Source organism: Rhinatrema bivittatum, chromosome 8 (genome assembly GCF_901001135.1).
Source record: "Rhinatrema bivittatum chromosome 8, aRhiBiv1.1, whole genome shotgun sequence".
Classification (NCBI taxonomy): Eukaryota; Metazoa; Chordata; class Amphibia; order Gymnophiona; family Rhinatrematidae; genus Rhinatrema; species Rhinatrema bivittatum.
In genome coordinates, this window is record NC_042622.1 from 265351411 (window position 1) to 265372785 (window position 21375).

General features: G+C 43.2%; 1 protein-coding gene across 1 annotated transcript; it reads right to left on the reverse strand.

Moving 5' to 3' along the window:
• Positions 1-3599: 3599 nt before the first annotated feature.
• Positions 3600-4535, reverse strand: LOC115097628 (olfactory receptor 1361-like). Its single transcript, XM_029613567.1, has one exon. The coding sequence runs from the start codon at positions 4533-4535 to the stop codon at positions 3600-3602; it is 936 nt and encodes a 311-aa protein (XP_029469427.1).
• Positions 4536-21375: the final 16840 nt, after the last annotated feature.

Sequence of the window (21375 nt, forward strand, 5' to 3'; positions counted from 1 at the left end):
AAAGCCCCGGGACTTACACACAAGCAGGAGGAACTTAGGGCGTGTCGCGGCGGCGCGTATCTTACACAAGTACCCCTTTGAAAATCTGCCCCTTAGTTTCTTGCAAGATCTTTATCCTGTTGGACTCTATGCCATCCTGGACATAAAGCACCACCCCGCCACCAAGTTGCTCCTCTCTATCATTACGATATAATTTGTACCCTGGTATAGCACTGTCCCATTGGTTATCCTCTTTCCACCATGTCTCTGAAATGCCAATTAAGTCTGTCATCAGTCACTGCTATACACTCTAACTCTCCCATCTTACTTCTTAGACTTCTGGCATTAGCATACAAACATTTCAAAGTGTGTTTTTTGTTTGTATTTACATTCAGGATTTCATTTGACAGGGATAAATTGAAATCTTTTAGCTCAGGTGAGTTTTAAATTATAGGCACTTGGACTACTTTTCTTGTTATTAGAACCTCTCTGTTGGGATGTCCTAACTCTAATGCATCATTAGTATCCTTCAAAGATACCTCCCTCCAAACCATGTACTACTGAGCAACTGTTGGCTTTCCCCTTTGATTCAGTTTAAAAGCTGCTCTATCTCCTTTTTAAAGGTTAGCGCCAGCAGTCTGGTTCCACCCTGGTTAAGGTGGAGCCCATCCCTTCAGAAGAAACTCCCTCTTCCCCAAAAGTTCCCCAGTTCCTAACAAAACTGAATCCCTCTTCCTTGCACCATCGTCTCATCCACGCATTGAGACTCCAGAGCTCTGCCTGCCTCTGGTGACCTGCACGTGGAACAGGGAGCATTTCAGAGAATGCTACCCTGGAGGTTCTGGATTTAAGCTTTCTACCTAAGAGCCTAAATTTGGCTTCCAGAACTTCCCTCCCACATTTTCCTATGTCTTTGGTGCCCACATGTACCAGGACAGCCGGCTCCTCCCCAGCACTGTCTAAAATCCTATCTAGGTGACGAGTGAGGTCCGCCACCTTCGCACCAGGTAGGCAAGTTACCAGGTGATCCTCACGCCCACCCGCCACCCAGCTATCTACATTCCTAATAATGGAATCACCAACTATGACGGCCAACCTAACCCTTCCCTCCTGGGCAGTAGGCCTTGGGGAGATATCCTCAGTGCGAAAGGACAATGCATCACCTAGAGAGCAGGTCCTTGCTACAGGATCCTTTCCTGCTGCACCCGGTTGATGCTTTCTGACTAGGAGACTTTACTCTTCCAAGGCAGCACCAGGGGTGCCAGACTGGAGTTAGGACTTGGCTACTATGGCCCTGAAAGTCTCATCTATATACCTCTCTGTCTGCCTCAGCTTTTCCAGGTCTGCCACTCTAGCCTCCAGAGATCGGACTCATTCTCTGAGAGACAGGAGATCTTTGCACTGGGTGCACACATACAACCTCTCACCGGTGGGTAAAAATTCATACATGTGATACTTGCTGCTAGACTGTTCCCTTCATCTTAATTTTGTTTCGTTCCTAGTTAGGTTTAGGTTGCTTTGGAAGTAGGAATGTGTACAATTAGGGTCCTTTAAATTTATTAGTGTATTTATTATTTATCTGGTAGTGACCTACAAGGGGATGATAAAACTCTTGATAAGGTCTGGGGCAATCCTGAGTTTAAGTTAAAAGGCTGATTTTTTTTTTTTTTTTTTTTTTTTTTTTTTTAAATGTGAAAGTGTCACCTGCTTGTAAATCAAAGAATGAGCTAAGGGTAGGTGGGAGAGGGATGGAAGGACAAACACATAAACTCCTGGTTTTTGCCTGCCTTCTGACTACCTATTTAATACAGATACACAAACACACTAAAGAATATACCACAATAGTTTACTTCTCCCCAAATCTTTTAAGTTCTAAAATTTCCACAAGCAGTACTTACCAGTTCTCTTCAGCTACCAGCAAGGTGATCCTCTCCTCTCAGTGCTCCCATTAGATTTTTCCCCTGCCTGCTGCAAAGCAGATTTATGTAGCAACTTTTCTGTTCACTGTTGTGCCTTTTTAATAATAAACTCTTACCACTGTGCTTGTGACTGATTGTGTCCTGGGAATGTGAGCTGGGTGATTCCAGTGTTTTGGATGGTGGTCTCTAAGCCCTTCTCTGGGAACCATGGGATCCCAAGTTTGTGCAGTTGCAGTGTCCCCTGAAAAAGCCTCGGGGACTGGGCTGTGGGCAGGATACATGCCTAAGGGCAAGCAGAATCCCAGTTGGTGGGTGGATGATTGCCAGGAGACAGGTAGTGCTTACTGGGACCCTCGGGTGGTCACGGATTCTACCTTTGGTGGGTATTAGGGCAAGTACAAAGAGGTTACCTGATAGCCATTGGCTTAATTTTGTCAGGATAGCCCAATACTGTCTGGGTTTTATCCTTAACTGCACAGTTGTAGTTCTGAATATATACATATTTTTTAATAAAAATCTGACATTCAAATCTGTGCATGTGAAAAGTATGAAAAACAGGACTGGATCTGCCTATCCTGAATACACGGAGGTAGCTGATAACTCTACCATCAATAGAAGCCCTATTACTGTCTGATGATTAGAACATAAGAACATGCCATACTGGGTCAGACCAAGGGTCCATCAAGCCCAGCATCCTGTTTCAACAGTGGCCAATCCAGGCCATAAGAACCTGGCAAGTACCCAAAAACTAAGTCTATTCCATGTAACCATTGCTAATGGCAGTGGCTATTCTCTAAGTGAACTTAATAGCAGGTAATGGACTTCTCCTCCAAGAACTTATCCAATCCTTTTTTAAACACAGCTATATTAACTGCACTAACCACATCTTCTGGCAACAAATTCCAGAGTTTAATTGTGCATTGAGTGAAAAAGAACTTTCTCCGATTAGTTTTAAATGTGCCCCATGCTAACTTCAAGGAGTGCCCTCTAGTCTTTCTACTGTCCGAAAGAGTAAATAACCGATTCACATCTACCCGTTCTAGACCTCTCATGATTTTAAACACCTCTATCATATCCCCCCTCAGCCGTCTCTTCTCCAAGCTGAAAAGTGCTAACCTCTTCAGCTTTTCCTCATAGGGGAATTGTTCCATTCCCTTTATCATTTTGGTCGCCCTTCTCTGTACCTTCTCCATCACAACTATATCTTTTTTGAGATGCGGCAACCAGAATTGTACACAGTATTCAAGGTGTGGTCTCACCATGGAGCGATACAGTGGCATTATGACATTTTCTGTTTTATTCACCATTCCCTTTCTAATAATTCCCAACTTTAAGGTGCTGCTTTCGGATCAGAAAGCTAAAGGTCTAGCTTCAACTGAAACACATTACCTCACTTGTTGTAAAATAAAAAATATCCTGCCTCATTTCTAAATATAATTTAATTTTAATTTTCCATACTCTTTGCCTTAAGTACTAGATCAATTATTAATATGTACTAGATAATTTTACTTGATAGATATTAATGTCTGTCTATGAATACCACCTCTGTAACCAATCATTGTTTGTTGAGGTATAACTATGAATGTCACTTTGTAAACTGTTGTGATCTATACATGAAACAAAAGTATATAAAATGTCTAAATAAATAAAATACAATTTCAATGACAGGAAACATTACGCAAATATTTCTTTTATTTTTGTTTATTGTGATAATTTATGGCATATTACTTTTCTCAGAGCTCCTTTTACCTCGCTGTTCCTGATCGTATAAATGAAAGGGTTGAGCATGGAAGCCACCACACTGTAGAGCACGCTGATAGCTATGTCCCTATCTAAGGAGTAGGCTGATGATGGGCGAATATAGGTGAAAAGCACAGGTCCATACTGCAGAATCACTACAGTGAGATGAGAGGCACATGTGGAGAAGGCTTTGCGCCTACCCTCTTCAGAATTGATCCCCAGAATAGTCACGATGATGCAAATGTAAGAGATCAATATACATAGTAGAGGGGTCATTAATATGACAGTGGTTTCAACAAAGAGAAGAAGCTCATTGGCTGAGGTGTCAGAGCAGGAGAGCTTCAGCAAGGGTGGGAGGTCACAGAAGAAGTGATGGATCTCATTGGACGAGCAGTAGGACAGACTAGCGGCCATGACAGTGTGTGCCAATGAGTGGAAAGAGACAATGAGCCACGATGTCAACACCAATGCAATCCGCACATTTCTCCTCATCAGCACAGCATAGTGCAAAGGTTTACAGATCGCCAGGTAGCGGTCAACCGCCATTATTCCCAGCAAGAAGCTCTCCATGTTCCCAGCAGAGAGAAAGAAATAAAGCTGGGTGAAGCAGCCAGAGAAGGAGATAATGTTATTCTTGGAGATGAGATTGGCCAACAGTTTGGGGACAGTGATGGAAGTGAAGCAGATATCCACAGAAGACAAGCAACTGAGCAAGAAATACATGGGGGTGTGAAGGCGAGAATCAGTCCTTATGAGTAACACTATAGTGATATTTCCCAGCAGAGTGATAATGTACATGGTAAGAAATATGACAAAGAGCAGAGTCTGAAGTTCTGGATGCTCAGAGAATCCCAGGAGAATGAATTCAGTCACTTGACTCTGGTTTCTTGTCTCCATTACTTTCATTTACCTGAGGGCAGGGAAAGAAATTCAAATTATTGAGCATGCTCCAATAACAAGGGAAAATGTGGAATTTGAATTCATTCTGGTGCTGATAAGGGAATTTTATTCAGTACAAAAAAGAAATATAAACCTCTGTGGAAAAAGTACAAAAAAGTCACTTAATGTAGATGTTATTGCCACAGAACATAATAAATAGGGGTATTGTACAGACCAAAAATATCCTTTTATTTGTTTTTGTTTCATTAGGGAAAGATTCCTAACTGAATTCTGTGTCTTTCAGGGAGAGATTTTTTTATGTTTCAGCAAATAACGTGCACTATTCAGAAATAAAACACACTAAAAATGATAGCAAATAGAAAAAAAATACAAAATTTGGTTGTATGATTTAATTTTAAAAACAACATGAAATGATGCAGTCATTGACATTGTGCCAGATTTTCAAAGGGGTAGGCACGTAAGATATGCGCGTACCCCCCCCCCCCCCCCCCGAAAACCTGGCCCAAACTCCCCCAGCGTGCGCCAAGCCTTTGAGTAGGCTCGGCGGCGCGCGCAAGCCCCAGGACGCGAGCAAGTCCCGAGGCTTTCCTGGGGGGGGGTGTTCCAGAGTGCGTTCCGGGGGGGGGGGGGCATGTCACGGCCGGCGTGTCATCGGGGGCGTGTCGGGGGGGGGGGGGCATGTTGTGGTCGGCGCGTCATCGGGGGCTTTCCGGGAGCGTGGACGCGGCCTCCCGATCAGCCCCTGGACTGGACCTTGATGCGCCGGTGGCTGGCCCAACGCGCGCAAGTTACGCCTGCTTCGAGCAAGCGTAACTTGTACAACAAAGGTAGGGGGGTTAGATAGGGCTGGAGGGGTGGGTTAGGGAGGGGAAGGTGGGGGGAGGCCGAAGGAAAGTTCCCTCTGATTTCGGAGCGGCCTTGGAGGGAACGGAGGCAGGCTGTGCAGCTTGGCGTGCGCAGGCTGCCGATTTTTGGCAGCCTTGCATATGCTGACTCCGGATTTTAATGGATATGTGCGGCTACGTGCGTATCTATTGAAATCCCGCGTACTTTTGTTCGCGCACCAGGCGCGAACAAAAGTACACGCAAATTTATAAAATCTACCCCATTGTGTATGTCAGGGGTGTTCAAATCAGACCTATGGGCCCCCTCAGACAGTCAGGTTTTCAGGATATCCCTAATGAATATGCATGAGGACAGGGAGCATTCTATGAAGTTAGTAAGTAGCACATTTAAGACTAATCGGAGAAAATTCTTTTTCACTCAACACACAATTAAGCTCTGGAATTTGGTGCCAGAGGATGTGGTTAGTGCAGTTAATGTAGCTGGGTTCAAAAAAGGTTTGGATAAGTTCTTGGAGGAGAAGTCCATTAACTGCTATTAATCAAGTTTACTTAGGGAATAGCCACTGTTAATAATTGCATCAGTAGCATGGGATCTTCTTGGTGTTTGGGTAATTGCCAGGTTCTTATGGCCTGGTTTTGGCCTCTGTTGGAAACAGGATGCTGGGCTTGATGGACCTCTGGTTTGACCCAGCATGGCAATTTCTTATGTTCTTATGAGATTTATTTGAATGCACTACCTCCTGTGTATGCAAATATTTCTCATGCATATTTCTCATGCATATTCATTAGGGATATCCCGAAAACCTGAGTAGCAGGGGGGCCCGTAGGACCAGTTTGAGCACCCCTGGTCTATGTCATTTCAAATGTAAGCACCTCCCTAATAATCTATCGTCTTGCATGCTTTTTATTTTTCTGCTTCCTTTTTGGTCTTATTACCATGTCCATGTTCTGGATTTATCTGGAGAAATCATGGTTTATAAATTCCCTGCCATCCTCACTGGCACCATCTTATTAGCTAAGTTGTTATGCAGATAAAAACTTAGCTGGACAAGTTGTAGATAGTCCATGGCCATTCCGAGGCGAGAGTGACTTTACCAGATAATGCCAATATTCAGCATGGTAAAGGATACTGTCAGCTGGAAGAATTATTCTGTTAAGTGAGAAAAATGAGCAGGAAGAGTTTTTCTATTGGTTTCAAGCACTGAAAGGGAAAACAGGCAGCTGGGAGAGCTCTTCTGTTGGTTAGAGATTATGGTAGGGAGCATGGGCAATTCAGAGAGCTTTACTATTGGTTAGAAACTTCTGGTGGAAAGCACAGGGACCTGGGATAGCTTCCCTGTTGACTAGTAGGTAAGGAACACAGGCAACTGGGTGAGTTCTTCTATTGATCAGAGACACCGGGAGAAAGCATGGACAACTGGATGAGTTCTTCTGGGAGAAAGCATGGACAACTGGGTGAGTTCCTCTATTGGTCAGAGACACTGGGAGAAAGCATGGACAACTGGATGAGTTCTTCTATTGATCAGAGACACTGGGAGAAAGCATGGACAACTGGGTGAGTTCTTCTATTGGTCAGAGACACTGGGAGAAAGCATGGACAACTGGGTGAGTTCTTCTATTGGTCAGAGACACTGGGAGAAAGCATGGACAACTGAGAGAGCTCTTCTATTGATCAGAGACACTAGGAGAAAGCATGGACAACTGGATGAATTCTATTGGTCAGAAGTTGTGGAAGAGGTCACAGGCAATGAGGAGCACTTTACTATTGGTTAGAACAGGGCTTCTCAAACATGTCCGGAAGATTCCACAGCCAGTCAGATTTCTGAGATCCATAATGAATATGCATGAATACATGTGCATACCATGGAGGCTCTGTATATGCAAATTTATCTCATGCGTACTCGTGGATATCCTGAAAACCTGACCGGCTGAGGGTTCCCAGGACAGGTTTGGGAAGTCCTGGGTCAGAAGCTGTGGTAGTTAATTTTTGGGGAAAGGGTTAAAATTGTGCTGTTTCTTCAACTTGTGTCATTTGTGTGTTTTATGTGAATGAAGTGATATCTCTAATAAGGAGAGAATTGCGGAGTTAGAGGATTCCAGGAAATACAATTCTGCTGGGAACTGCTTTCCTAACTAAGCTCCGAGCCCTGTCAGGTGTGACTGGGTTCTTTCTAATGAATACAGCTCTGGAAAATGAAAGCTCAACAGGTTCATGTGTCTTTTGGGAGCTGATGTTACAAGCCCTATGACAACTAAAACCAGCTATATGAGAATACTATGACCAAAACTGCCTCATATGTGTACCCCAGAATTGAACTTACATTTATCTGTTTTGATTCAGTAAAGTAAAAGTCTTATTTATTTATTAAAACATTTGTATACCACATTATCTATGCTTCTAAGCATTTCCCAGGAGAAAACATTCATAAATAAAAATATAAAGCTTTTAACATAAAAATAAAATGAAAAAAAAATCAGGAAATTATAAAGGACTAGACCAGGGGTCAGGAACCTATGGCTCGGGAGCCAGATATGGCTCTTTTGATGGCTGCATCTGGCTCGCAGACAAATCTTTAATAAAAAAGTAAAAATCTAACAAAATCCCCCACCCTCCTGACACCCCTCAAGACCTCCAAAACTAATTTACTACAACCCCCACCCTCCTGACCCCCCCAAGACCTGCCAAAAGTCCCTGGTGGTCCAGCGGGGGTCCAGGAGTGGTCCAGGAGCGATCTCCTGGACTTGGGCTGTCAGCTGCCAGTAGTCAAAATGGCGCCGATGGCCCTTTGCCCTCACTATGTCACTGGGGTCAACCAATGGTGGCGGTAGCCCCTGTGACATAGTAAGGGCAAAGGGCCGTCGGCTGCCAGTAATCAAAATGGCGTCGACGGCCCTTTGCCCTTACTATGTCACAGGGGCTACCGCCGCGATTGGTCGACCACAGTGACATAGTGAGGGCAAAGGGCCGTCAGCGCCATTTTGACTACTGGCAGCCGACAGCCCAAGTCCAGGAGATCGCTCCCGGACCCCCGCTGGACCACCAGGGACTTTTGGCAGGTCTTGGGGAGGTCAGGAGGGTGGGGGGTTGTAGTAAATTAATTTTGGAGGTCTTGGGGGGCGTCAGGAGGGTGGGGGGTTTTGTTAGATTTTTTTTTTTTTTTTTTTAATTCTTTATTTCTGAATTTTACATAATGTTACAATCATAGGGATTTTGTTCCACATAAGTACAATATCATGCTGCATCGTTCATAATATAGTATAATAAGAAAAGAAAAAGAGGAAAATTTTTCCATTTCTGCAGCATATGATATATATAAGAAAAAATTAAGAAATAATAACCCCCTTTAATAACAATAGCATAAAGAAAATTGGAGATCCAATATTTATCTAATTAGGACAACACATGCTATATAATTTACCAAAAAGAGGGAGGATTTATGTTTCATACTTATAATACTAGAGAGTAGGTTCTTCAGGCTGGTACTGTGTGACTGTCCAGCAGTTGTTTTAATTGGGCCGGATCAAAGAAAATATATTTATTTTCTCCTAATCTCAAATTACATTTGCAAGGATATCGGACCATCATTTGACCCCCCAAATTCCTAACTGCCTGACTCATATTTAGAAATTCTTTTCTACGTTTCTGTGTTTCTTTTGTGAGGTCTAGATAAATCCAAACTCTCTGCCCTAAATATATCTTCTCTCTATTACGGAGAAACATTTTTAAAATATTACCTCTGTCTGAGGCAAATCTGAAAGTTACTAGAAGTGTCCCATAAAAGTCCACCTGCTCTTCCAATGATGTTTCCAGGAATTGAGTTAAATCATCTCCAAGAGGCTGATCCAATGATGTTTGAAGTTGTTGTGGTTTTTTCCTCGGTGTCGTTGCAAAATATATATTCGAAATCAGAGGTAATACATCATGGGAAATTTGCAATATCTCAGTCATATATTTTTTTAACTGTTCTTGAGGAGATAGAATTTTAACACATGGGAAGTTCAGGACTCTAAGATTGAGGTGTCTTGCCTTGTTTTCCAAATTTTCAATTTTCCTTACAGTCATGTCTTCCATTTGAATCATTTTAACCTGAATATCTTTAACTGTTGAGACCTCCTTTGTAATTTCTTGTATTTTTTTCTCATGATCTTTCTTTTGTGTTTCAAGCTCCACAATTATATTTTGGGAAGAATTCACAGCCACCACTAATGTAGAAATAGTTTTTTCTAACATTACAATTGCAGACCAAATAGAGTCAAGCGTGGTTACTTTTGGCCGGACAAGTTTCTGCACAGTTAGTGCTTGACTCACCATTCCTTGCTGGCAGACCTCTGCAATCCTGTTGGACTCGTCTGTCAGCGTCTCTCTGCTCGGCTGCAAGCTAACATTTCTGCTAGGCCCCGGCACGATGTCTTCCGCCATACTCGGGAGGTTCACTCCTCTCCCCGATCTGACCTTGGCAGCTGCAGGCAGTTCATCCCTGGTGTTCACACTCGGCTGATCCTCCACTATCGCTCCTCCTCCGGTATCCAAGCCCTGTGGGGAAGCGAAGTCAATCGAGGTTCCACCGGGGTTAGGGGGCAGAGGAGTCTCTAGTTCCCTCAGGGACAAAGATATTTCGTCCTGGAGAGACAGAGCGTGTCCCGCGCTCATGCTCTCAGCGGACTCCAACCCGGGGCTAGAAACAGCTGTCGGCGCGAAAAACCCCTCAATCCGAAGTTGAGAAGAGGCTGGTGTAGAGGGTAAGGAGGCATCCGCTCTCACCTTCCCCTTTCTTTTCGTATGGGGCATTGTTTGAACGGCAATAAGGTGCAATCGAGGAGCTCAAAAAACGCCGACCTCTCCCTCGGCGGCCATATTGGATCTCTTTGTTAGATTTTTACTTTTTTATTAAAGATTTGTCTGCGATCCCTGGACCCCCACTGGATCACCAGGGACTTTTGGCAGGTCTGGGGGGGGGGGTTAGGAGGATGGGGGGTGTAGTAAATTAATTTGGCAGGTCTTGGGGGCATCAGGAGAGTAGGGGGTTGTAGTAAATTAATTTGGTAGGTCTTGGGGGAGTCAGGAGGGTGGGGGGGTTGTAGTTAGTATGGCTCTCACAGAATTAATTTTAAAATATGTGGCATTCATGGCTCTCTCAGCCAAAAAGGTTCCCGACCCCTGGACTAGACTAATAAACTAACAGAACAATGTAAAAAACAATCATAAAAACTAGATTAATAAAATTAACAACAAATATATGAAACCAATAAAACATACAAAACACAGAAATACAACATTAGCAAACAATCCTGAGAGTCATATACAGTAGCAACCTGAGCAAAAACTTGCTAAACAAGAGTCTTTAAATCTTTCTTGAATTAGTGTGGGATTACTGTTCATGGGGAAACTGTGCTGTTGTGATGAGTGTGGCACTCTCGGTGTCCACCAAAACCTATAAGATCATACTTGTACACAAGGAGCTAAAACCTGAAATCCTACTCGATGACTAAAATCTGACTCGGGTGCTACACTGGAAGATCTCTTCTATTAGTCAGAGGTTGTGTAAATGAACACGGGCAGCTGGGAGAGCTCTTCTGTTGGTTAGAGTTTGTGGAGAGATGCATAGGCAATAGGTCAAGCTCATTTATTGGTCAAAGGCTTTGGAAAGAGCCCAGGCATCTGGGAGAGCTCTTCTATTGGTTAGAAGCTGTGGAAGGGAACACAGTCTACTAGGAACTTTTATTTTGGTCAAAGGCTTTGGAAAAGCCACTGAGAGATGTCTTATGAAGACTGAGGCTGAGGAAAGAAGAGTAATGGAACGTTTAATTTAGAACTTGAACAAGCAATATTCAAGTCTAGAGGCCTTAGACTGTCAGGCAGACCTAAGGCAGTTCTCCTTTTGGTTACACTGTAGTAGTTCTGTAATCTATCTTCAAAACAATTATCTTTCACCAGGACAAAGGGTTTTAATATTGCATGGTGCCCCTAGGAGGGGCGCCTGGGGGTGCATTAGGAAAGCAGTTGCTGAGTGCTCAGTGCCCGCTTGCAGTGCACTTTCATTGCATCGGCCCCTTTGCAATCTGGCTAGTGACTGGGAGGGGAGGGATTTGAGGTGGCTCATGGAGGGCCTAAAGCACTCTGAGGAGGGGACTGGAGGATGAATTGGTTGTATCTGTGGAAACTGGACACTTTGAGGGTGGGGTAGAGGCTGATTGTGACGAGACGTTGGGGATATTGGATACATCAGAGGGCAGGGGGGTAGATATTTCGGTGGTAATTTTGTAACAGCATGAATACATTACTTGATAAATATATTCATAAGTTATACCAAATTTCAAAGGGAAAGTATAATCCCACCATACCCATCTGTACACCATTACACCTGCTAATATTGTGCTAAATTCCAGGAAACTTTGCATGCATACTTTTGAAAATGCAAAAGCATGTGTATAAGGGCAAACCCCTCCCCCAGTCCTGCCCCCACTCAGTCCGGATACAGAGGCATTGTTATATTTCCAGTTTTGGGGTTTTTTAAAATTCCTTTTCATATAATTCCTATCATTCTATTTGCTTTTTTTGGTTGCTGCGGCTCACTGAGCTGCAAATTTCAACCTGTGGTCCACAATGACCCCCTACGGTCCTTTTCCTTGCTGGTAACTCCTAATATGCAACCCAGCATTGTGTGTATACATAATTAGGATTATTTCTCTTTATGTGCATCCATATTTGCATTTGTCCACATTCAATTTCCTCTATCATTTAGATGTCCAGTTCGCCAGTCTCACAATATCTTCCAGCGATTCCTCACAATCAGCTCCTGTTCTAACTATTCTGAATAATTTTGGGTTATCTGCAAAATTTGATCACCTCTCTCGTTGTTCCTTTTGCTAGATCATTTATGAATATGTTGAACAAGACTGATACTAGTACAGTTTGCTCTAACACATCTTCAGTTTCTCAGTGATTTGCGTCACGGCCTCTGACTCCTCACCTTTAAAGAATAATCCTGAGGCGGGTATCTCTCACGCCCTGATTTGCTCTTCATTAGACTATGAAGCAAAGAGTCCATTTCATTTTTCTGCAATGGCTTTTTCTCCTGGTTACCTCCAACTGATTCCCTCACAGACGTCTTGCTTTTGATGTAAAAGTTTTTACCATTAGTTTTCGCAAGCTTCTTCTCAGATTCTTTCTTGGCCTGCCTTATTAATGTTTTATGCTCGTTCTAGTCTTCTGATTTGGACTTGCTTTCCATTTTTCAAAGATGTCCTTTTGGCTTTAATAGCCTTTTTCACAGAACCATGTAAATCATGCTGATAGCCATTTGGTTTTCCTTCTACCTTTTTTGATGCATGAGATTATAATGCATGGAATACATTTTATCTGGGCTTTAACTCTTGTAAATTGGCCTTTTTAGTTTCCTCCTGATTAATTTTCTTATTTAATCAAACTCTATTGGTATTGCCAAAACAGTAGTTTACTTAATATTCTACCTTCTGTAATTATTTGATTGCATTACGATCACTATTGCCAAGCAGTCCTACCACCATTATTCCCCATGTACCAGGGCTTGCAGCCCCCTGAGAACTTGCCAAAGTGCCCTCATTTCAAAAAGATACAAGTGCTAAAAACAAAACATCCAAAATGAATGGGAAAAAAACCAAAACCCAACAAAATAGATGGTAAAACAAAATAAATGAAAAATGAAACAAAAAATAAAATGACATTTTTTCCATCAGGCACCCTAGCCATTTAACACAGTATCCATGTTGCTGCAAACTTGTGGGAAACCAACTGTGTTTTAATAGTCACTTTTCTTATGTCAACACCCCTTCAAACTGTTTCCAAAAACTGTCAAACTCTCTTCTGCTTAACTACTCTGGACCCAATAACTGTCTTCAAATAAATGATGCCTTTGAAGTTGGAAAATGAAAACATTCTGGTATATTTATGGACTAAAAAGACTTGGTGACGCGTGGCACTGACCTGGTAAAGAGTACATAGAAACCTGCTTAGCTGTTGCTTCTCCGGTTCTCCTGCCCAGAAGAATCCCATTCAGACTTCCCACCTTTTATTGGTACACCGAAGACCTTCTGCTCCCTTTTCATGGTCCCCCAAGGTATATACTTCATGCGGCTGGGGGAGGGGTGAGCAGGTAGGTGCAATGTGGAATCTACTTCCTCCCTCCTAAACCGAATCAGCAGCACACCCAGCTCTCTTCTATTCTGCAGCACAGACATCATGGGAACTGTGCTGAGCTGAGGCCCGTTTCTCTTCTACAATAGAGACACCAGGTGAAAGAAGCATGCCAGTCTTCACTATCCTATTGTACAGTGCAGCCTTCCATGGAAATACAATGGTCGGTGTGGTCACAGAATGATCCAGGGTTCTGTTCTGAGGCACAGATGTTATAGGAAATGCTCTCATCAATGTGGCTATGGAAAATCCACTCTTTAATTTGACAGGACAGAGCACATAGTAAGGGATTGAGGTAAAAGGATGATTAAAATGTTTAAAATAATGGGGAAAAGAGACAGTTCTTCTTTTGACTGTTTTACATTCCTTAATTTTCTTTGTATAATATTTATTTTGTGTACTTTTCTTTGAAATGATGCTCTGCCTGAATTGTAAGGTATGAATAAGCCTTATAATAATTGTTTTAAGAATGAATAAAGAAATACATCATAATTTGACGGGACAAAGCACAGTAAGAAACGCCCTGATAATTGTGTGTGTGTGTGTGTGTGTGTGTGTGTGAGAGAGAGAGATAATGAATCAAATGAGACATCAGGACAATGACACCAACAAAATGACAAAAATAAAATTGACCCAAAATGAAAACTTGAATCATGCACATCCCTATTACCAATATAATTTTGCTTTGATTATTGCCCTAGGAGGAAAGTATCCACCTGGATTTGCTTGTGCTTTTTTTGTGGGTGCTTTTCCCCTTGAAAATAGGGTGCAGATTTGATAAATGTCATCTGCACACACCCTCCCCTCCCCCAATCTACACCCCTTCCCCTCATAAGCGCAGGTAAAATGACCCTCATTGTAGAACAACAAACATAGGTTTACCCGTATTGAGAGAGGGAAATGATCAAAGATCCCATTTCCACAGCTAAAGTACCGTTTCCCCCTGAGAAACGGCTTTGAAAGTCAGTGAGCGCATTTTCAAATATTGCACACAACCTATGTACATACCACTTGTTCATTGTTTCCCTGTACATATTTTCTCCTCACGTTTCCGTCTTCCCCTCCCTCCCCTATTTATTTAGTTATTGATCTGTTACTATGTTCTAGGTTACACAATGTTCCTTGTAAAGGCTTTGCCTATATATATCCTTGTTTTAAGTTATCTGTAAACCGGCACGATGTGCAAACGGTTGCCGGTATATAAAATTAAATAAATAAATAAATAAAAAAATAACTTTAGGGCAGGGATTTTTCTGACCAGACTTTAGCTGGGTAGTGCTGAATAACAACACTTGTCCCTGGGCTGCCTCTCCATTCCTACTGCCTCTTTTTTATCCGGCTAATGAGTTACACGGACAATATTTAGCCTGTCAGCTTGAGGAATAGTCAAATCTTGGGTTCTGTCTAGGTAACTCGAATATCCACGACACATTGTCAGCACATCTCTGGATTTTCAAGGAGGCCTTCAAATGTTTGCTTTTAAAAAAAAAAAAAAAAAAAAAAAAGTATCCATCTATGCGCACTTTGCACACCTGTTTTGTAAAGTGGGCTGTGCTAGTTTTGCATGGAACCTTTTCTTTACACGTTCCATGGGACCAGAATGGAATCTATTGCTAGATACTGAAATGCCGGAGTTTCTGAGACCACGCTGGTCCCTCCTCTGTAGGTGGCTGTAAGACTGGATCTCAGCTGGGAACCCCAGCGCAGCTGCAGCCCAGCACTCACTGTTAGCAGCTTCTGCCATGTGGTTTCCCCCGAGGAAGTGTGAGCAAAGAAAGCAGCCTCCTCCACGCACCTGCAACGAGTCTTTCAGCACACAGGGCTATTTATTCTAGTCACCCAAGAGGCAGGTGGAGGGATGGGGGACTGGATTTGTCTGGGGAATGTAAGTGTTTAAGACATCAATGTTATTTTTAAAATGGAACTAGTAATTAACATAGATAAAACAGAATTTATACACCTTGAACGAAAAAGCATTGAAAGAATCCAAAATCCCATCAAACTTAAAAATGATAAATCAGTAGAGTTAACTGATAAAGCTAGAAACCTAGGAGTAATTATAAACACGGAACTCAGCCTTAAGCAACACATATCAATAAAAGCAAGAGAAGGCTATGCCAAACTAATGGTCCTTAGAAGACTAAAACCCTTATTAACTCAAGAACACTTTTGTACAGTACTACAAGCACTAATATTTGCCAGCATGGACTACTGTAACACACCTTTCCTAGGATTACCATATACCACAATCAGGCCACTACAAATACTACAGAGCTCAGCTGCAAGAATACTTACTGGAAAAGGCAGAAGAGATTAGGGATGTGAATCGTTTTAGGACGATTAAAATTATCGTCCGATAATTTTAATATCGTCTTAAACCGTTATGGAACACAATACAATAGAGATTCTAACGATTTATCGTTATAAATCGTTAGAATCGTGAGCCGGCACATTAAAACCCCCTAAAACCCACCCCCGACCCTTTAAATTAAATCCCCCACCCTCCCGAACCCCCCCCCCAAATGACTTAAATAACCTGCGGGTCCAGTGGCGGTCCGGAACGGCAGCGGTCCGGAACGGGCTCCTGCTACTGAATCTTGTTGTCTTCAGCCGGTGCCATTTTCCAAAATGGCGCCGAAAAATGGCGGCGGCCATAGACGAACACGATTGGACGGCAGGAGGTCCTTCCGGACCCCCGCTGGACTTTTGGCAAGTCTTGTGGGGGTCAGGAGGCCCCCCCCAAGCTGGCCAAAAGTTCCTGGAGGTCCAGCGGGGGTCAGGGAGCGATTTCCCGCCTCGAATCGTTTTCGTACGGAAAATGGCGCCGGCAGGAGATCGACTGCAGGAGGTCGTTCAGCGAGGGTTCCGGCGCCTTGCTGAACGACCTCCTGCAGTCGATCTCCTGCCGGCGCCATTTTCCGTACGAAAACGATTCGCGGCGGGAAATCGCTCCCTGACCCCCGCTGGACCTCCAGGAACTTTTGGCCAGTTTGGGGGGGGGGCCTCCTGACCCCCACAAGACTTGCCAAAAGTCCAGCGGGGGTCCAGAAGGACCTCCTGCCGTCCAATCGTGTTCGTCTATGGCTGCCGCCATTTTTCGGCGCCATTTTGGAAAATGGCGCCGGCTGAAGACAACAAGATTCAGTAGCAGGAGCCCGTTCCGGACCGCTGCCGTTCCGGACCGCCACTGGACCCGCAGGTTATTTAAGTCATTTGGGGGGGGGGTTCGGGAGGGTGGGGGATTTAATTTAAAGGGTCGGGGGTGGGTTTTAGGGGGTTTTAATGTGCCGGTTTTGCGATTTTACGTTTTTTCGATTTTTCACGATTTTTCACGATATTTTACCCCCCCAAACGGCAACAATACGATTCCCTCCCCCTCCCAGCCGAAATCGATCGTTAAGACGATCGAGGACACGATTCACATCTCTAGAAGAGATCATATCACCCAAACACTTGCAGATTTACACTGGCTCCCAATAGAACAAAGAGTGCAATTCAAAACACTATGCACAGTTCATAAACTAATAAATGACGAAAACGCCGACTGGCTAAACACTGCACTACGATTACATGTCCCACAAAGAAATCTCAGATCGGCCAATAAAGCACTGCTAACCATACCCTCAGTCAGAACAGCAAAGTTAGAGAGAGAGCGCTATCTTTGGCAGGACCATTATTGTGGAACACATTACCACTAGAATTAAGACTAATGACGGAATTAAAACTCTTCAAAAAAAGCTTAAAAACATGGCTCTTCAAAAAAGCCTTCCACAGTGAGGTCGTTGAATAAGAGCACATACACACAGCTGAAAGTCACCTATAAAAAAGCAGAATTGCTCATTTTTATTATTTTGCTCATTATTAAGTATTAAATTAGAAAGACAGTATAAACATATATGATTATCCTAATAATCATATAAATAGTAACCGCAACCTATTCCCCATTTAGAGTATATTACTGAACTATGTAACCGTAAAATATTGGCACCCTATGGAGAATTTAAAAACCAAACCAAACCTATTTTGTGCCTAACTGTAAACCGTTGTGATGGTGCATCACTGAACGACGGTCTAGAAAAGTTTTTAAATAAATAAAATAAAATAAAAAATAAAAAGTTTGATTCTAGATGGCTACAAATGTCACAAAGTTTGCAATAGTTGAAGCTGCTGTACATTTTTTTCCCACTACAAAGTTACAGCACTTGCAGGCGAGTCACATGAAGTGGCAACATGAAATACTGTTGTTATGTTGAAAACAAGCATTGGTCTTTCTCCCTCTGCATCTTTGGCATCATAAATATTTACTCAGTGAGGAACTGGTTTGGAACAAGGGAATAGCCGTTTTATTGTGGAAAAGCAACAATTAAGAGAAACATGGATAGGGATTAGGTTGTGCTGAGACTTGGCATTCGTGAATTAAGTTCACTGGAGCTCAACACTCAACTTTAATCAGTTCCATTTTTGCCCTGCAGAAGAAGAACCAGGGTATCCATTAATGCAGCAAACTTAGGGGCTGAATTTTCAATGTGATCTCTAACTTCTAAATTACAAAACATAGGGGCAGATTTTCAAAGGGTTACGCGCGTAACCCCGAAAACCTGCTCCTGCGCATGCCGAGCCTATTTTGCATAGGCTCAGCGACGCGCGCAAGCCCCAGGACGTGCGTATGTTCCGGGGCTTTGAAAAAGGGGAGGGAAGGGGGCGGGGCCGGGGGTGGGGTGCCGGTCTGGGAGCGGTCCCGAGTCCTCCGGCACAGCGGCTGTGCCGGGGGATGGTGCGCCGGCAGCCGGCTGGTGCGCGCAAGTTACACCTGCCAGAGGTAGTAACATTGTTGTTCTTTCTAAGGAACTCGGGTCCAGTTAGCTGTGTTGCCTGCATCAGATGAGCTGCTGAGACAGATCTTGTGGCATGTTTCGCTGGGTTCTGGTCAGTGGGCACAAATGACACTGCTCTGGTTACATTGACTTCCTTATGCATTCAACTCTATTGCTTACGTACTCATAGAATCTTCTGGTTTGATTGCATCTGTAACCCAGCACTACTGTGCTGTCAGCGTAGAACTTGATCATGTTTGACTGAATGTCTATTGTATTTGGTATCTGCTCTGCTCTTGCCATCGCCAATACTGCTGTACATAATTCAAGTTGTGGTATGGTGTGGTTAGGTTGAGGTGCTAATTTGGCTGTACAAAGGACAAATCCTACGTGAGATCTGCCTTCTGCATCTGTTACCTTTGTATAGGCCATTGCAGCTATAGCCTTACAGATGCACCTGAAAAAACACAGAATTCTTTGTAATGAGCTGCAGTGAGAGATACAGAGATATACATGCTTGGAACTATAAGCAATGTAAGGGTATATATATAGCCAGGGGGAGGCTGCCTGCTCCCCTCCTCTTCCCATCCTGGGAGGTACTGGCTGTGCTAAAGAAACTTACCACTTATTATCTTATATGTGATACGAAAAGCCCAGAAAAAGACACCTGTTTGTCTCAGAATCAGACAGCTTTATTTTCAGACATTTCAGATTTACCAGTTAGAATGAGAGAGACAACACATGCCTGTACAGCCCTTAACACAGCGTAGGCTCATACTGAGTAAAGCTCTGCAACATTAATGAACGTAAACATAACAGAGACTTCAACTTCCTTCAGGTATGTTCATTAATTAACATAATTAACTAGCCCCCATGACTGTAGAAAATGACCATCAGTTCTCACTTTTGCAGAGGTCCAGTTTGCAGATCTGTGGGAGATGCTGTGGCTTACGGAGGACGTCCCTGGGGCGGCGGCACACGTTGAAGTCCCTGCTGTCCAGCCATGATGCAGCAGGAAGGACCTTCGCTTTTTGGGGGAGATATCAGGCAGACTGAAGCGGGTCTGCTGGCCGTAGGGAGGGGCAGGCAGCCATAGCTCTGGCGTCGTCTTCAGGTGTTAATGAGTCTCTCTCTTCGGCTGCCACCCTGAGTCTCTCTCTCCGCTGCAGCTTTTAACGGTCAGGACAGGAATATGCAACAGTTCATACATATCAGAGCGCAAAATGGGGTCATTTCTTCATTTCAGAGAGCTACTCCCCTCTCCCATCAGGGGGACGGGAGGGGGGGGGGGGGGTCACAGCTCCTGCTACGTGACGACTCCGGAGCATAGTATGACCACCGAGCTGTCTTGCTGTGTCAGTGTTTTTCTGTGAGTCGACCTGTCTGACGAGCTGGCCCTTTTGGATAAGCTGTTTTCATCTCCAAGCAGATTTGGGCTGTTGCAGAGTCCACCTGTGAGCTCCCCTGTCTGATAAACCCTCCTTCTTGGATTGGTTATTTCCTGATTCCAGGAAGATTGTGGGACCTGTCCCTGGATAGAATAAGTTGTTTTTGGTCAAAAGTTCCTAATCTTGTTTATGGAAAAAACAGTCAGACCTTAGAGGAAGACCTCGGTACACAGCTTGCTGGCAGAACAAATAGGTCAGCCATGATTTACTTCTCCATGTCAAAGTTCATTGCCTCTGTATCCTTTAGCTGGAATATAGGTCTGTGTCCATATTGTGATCAGAATTCATATTTTATTGCATTCAGTGGTATAAACTTCTTATATCTCCTACAGAACTGGAGTGGAGCTGCTCAAGATCTCACAGGGAATCTTTCCACATTTCCTATTCTTGTTTCTTCTCCGGAGGCAGTGGGGCATCCCATTCGTTTGTCTTTAATGCAGTTCCCCTCGATGGAGAGAAGAAATAAATTATCCGAAAGAGTAAATAACCGATTCACATTGAAGAATATGTCTGATTAAGATAACCAAGAATACCCAGACTCCTCTGCTGTACTGGCCTGTCAGAGGTGAATGAACTTTGAGAGACTTTCTGACTATCACAGATTCAAAGGATGCAGAAGATTTTGGGAAACTTGTAAGCTCTGCAAAGCCTATAATTACAGGCCAGGAAGGCATCAATGACAACATTTGCTTTACAATGCAGAGAAACTGAGTCTTGGATGCAAGCCTTTATCTTGCAGATGCTGGTTTCAATGACTTGAAACCAATGTGAAAAGGAGATCTTGTGAGGTGATAGTTTTGAATGAATCCTGGTGCCAAGAAGTGGAATCCAAGTCTAGCTCTATTCAAAACCCAGACTGCAATTTATTTACATAAACAAAGAAGAACAACAGAAGAAAAGAAGAATACAGTGCAATCAAAGCCAGTATGATACAGGAACTTGTTTACAGTGGGAGGAGGAACAGGGTTAGAAGAATTCTTAGTTGAGGGAGGTCCTCACAAGCATTTCCTATACAGGATAGATTGTCATGACAACAGTATACGGTATTTTGTCTTTGGCCAGTTACGTCATTCATTCTGGAAGCTTCGAGAATGTTGTATTTTGATTATATAAGTCAGGGCAGGTCAGAGATTTACTGAGATGCAAGTTATTACAGATAGAGGGCAGTTATATTGCATCTCACAGGAACATTTGACTTTTAAGAAGCCAAATAAACTAAATTTGAAAACCTCTTGTTGATTTGAAATGTTCTTGTTGCCCTAAAGCTTTGAGCCAGAAAAAATTATACATTTGGCGACCCAGATGGGACTTTAATAGCTGTTGTTATTAATTATTAATAAGCTGTAGTGTTATGGTTGGTGGACAACCTAGCACTAGGTTCTTGAAGGGTAAATTTGGCTTGCCGTTCAAAGATTGAGTTACCCAGGTAGACTGGAGGCTTATCCCGGAGAATTATGAGTTCAGAGCAGATGTGGAATGAAGTTGGATCCATTTTGTGAGTATGTAACAAGAAAAAAAAAAAAAAAAGGAAAAATCTGTAAGTATCAATGTTTTTAT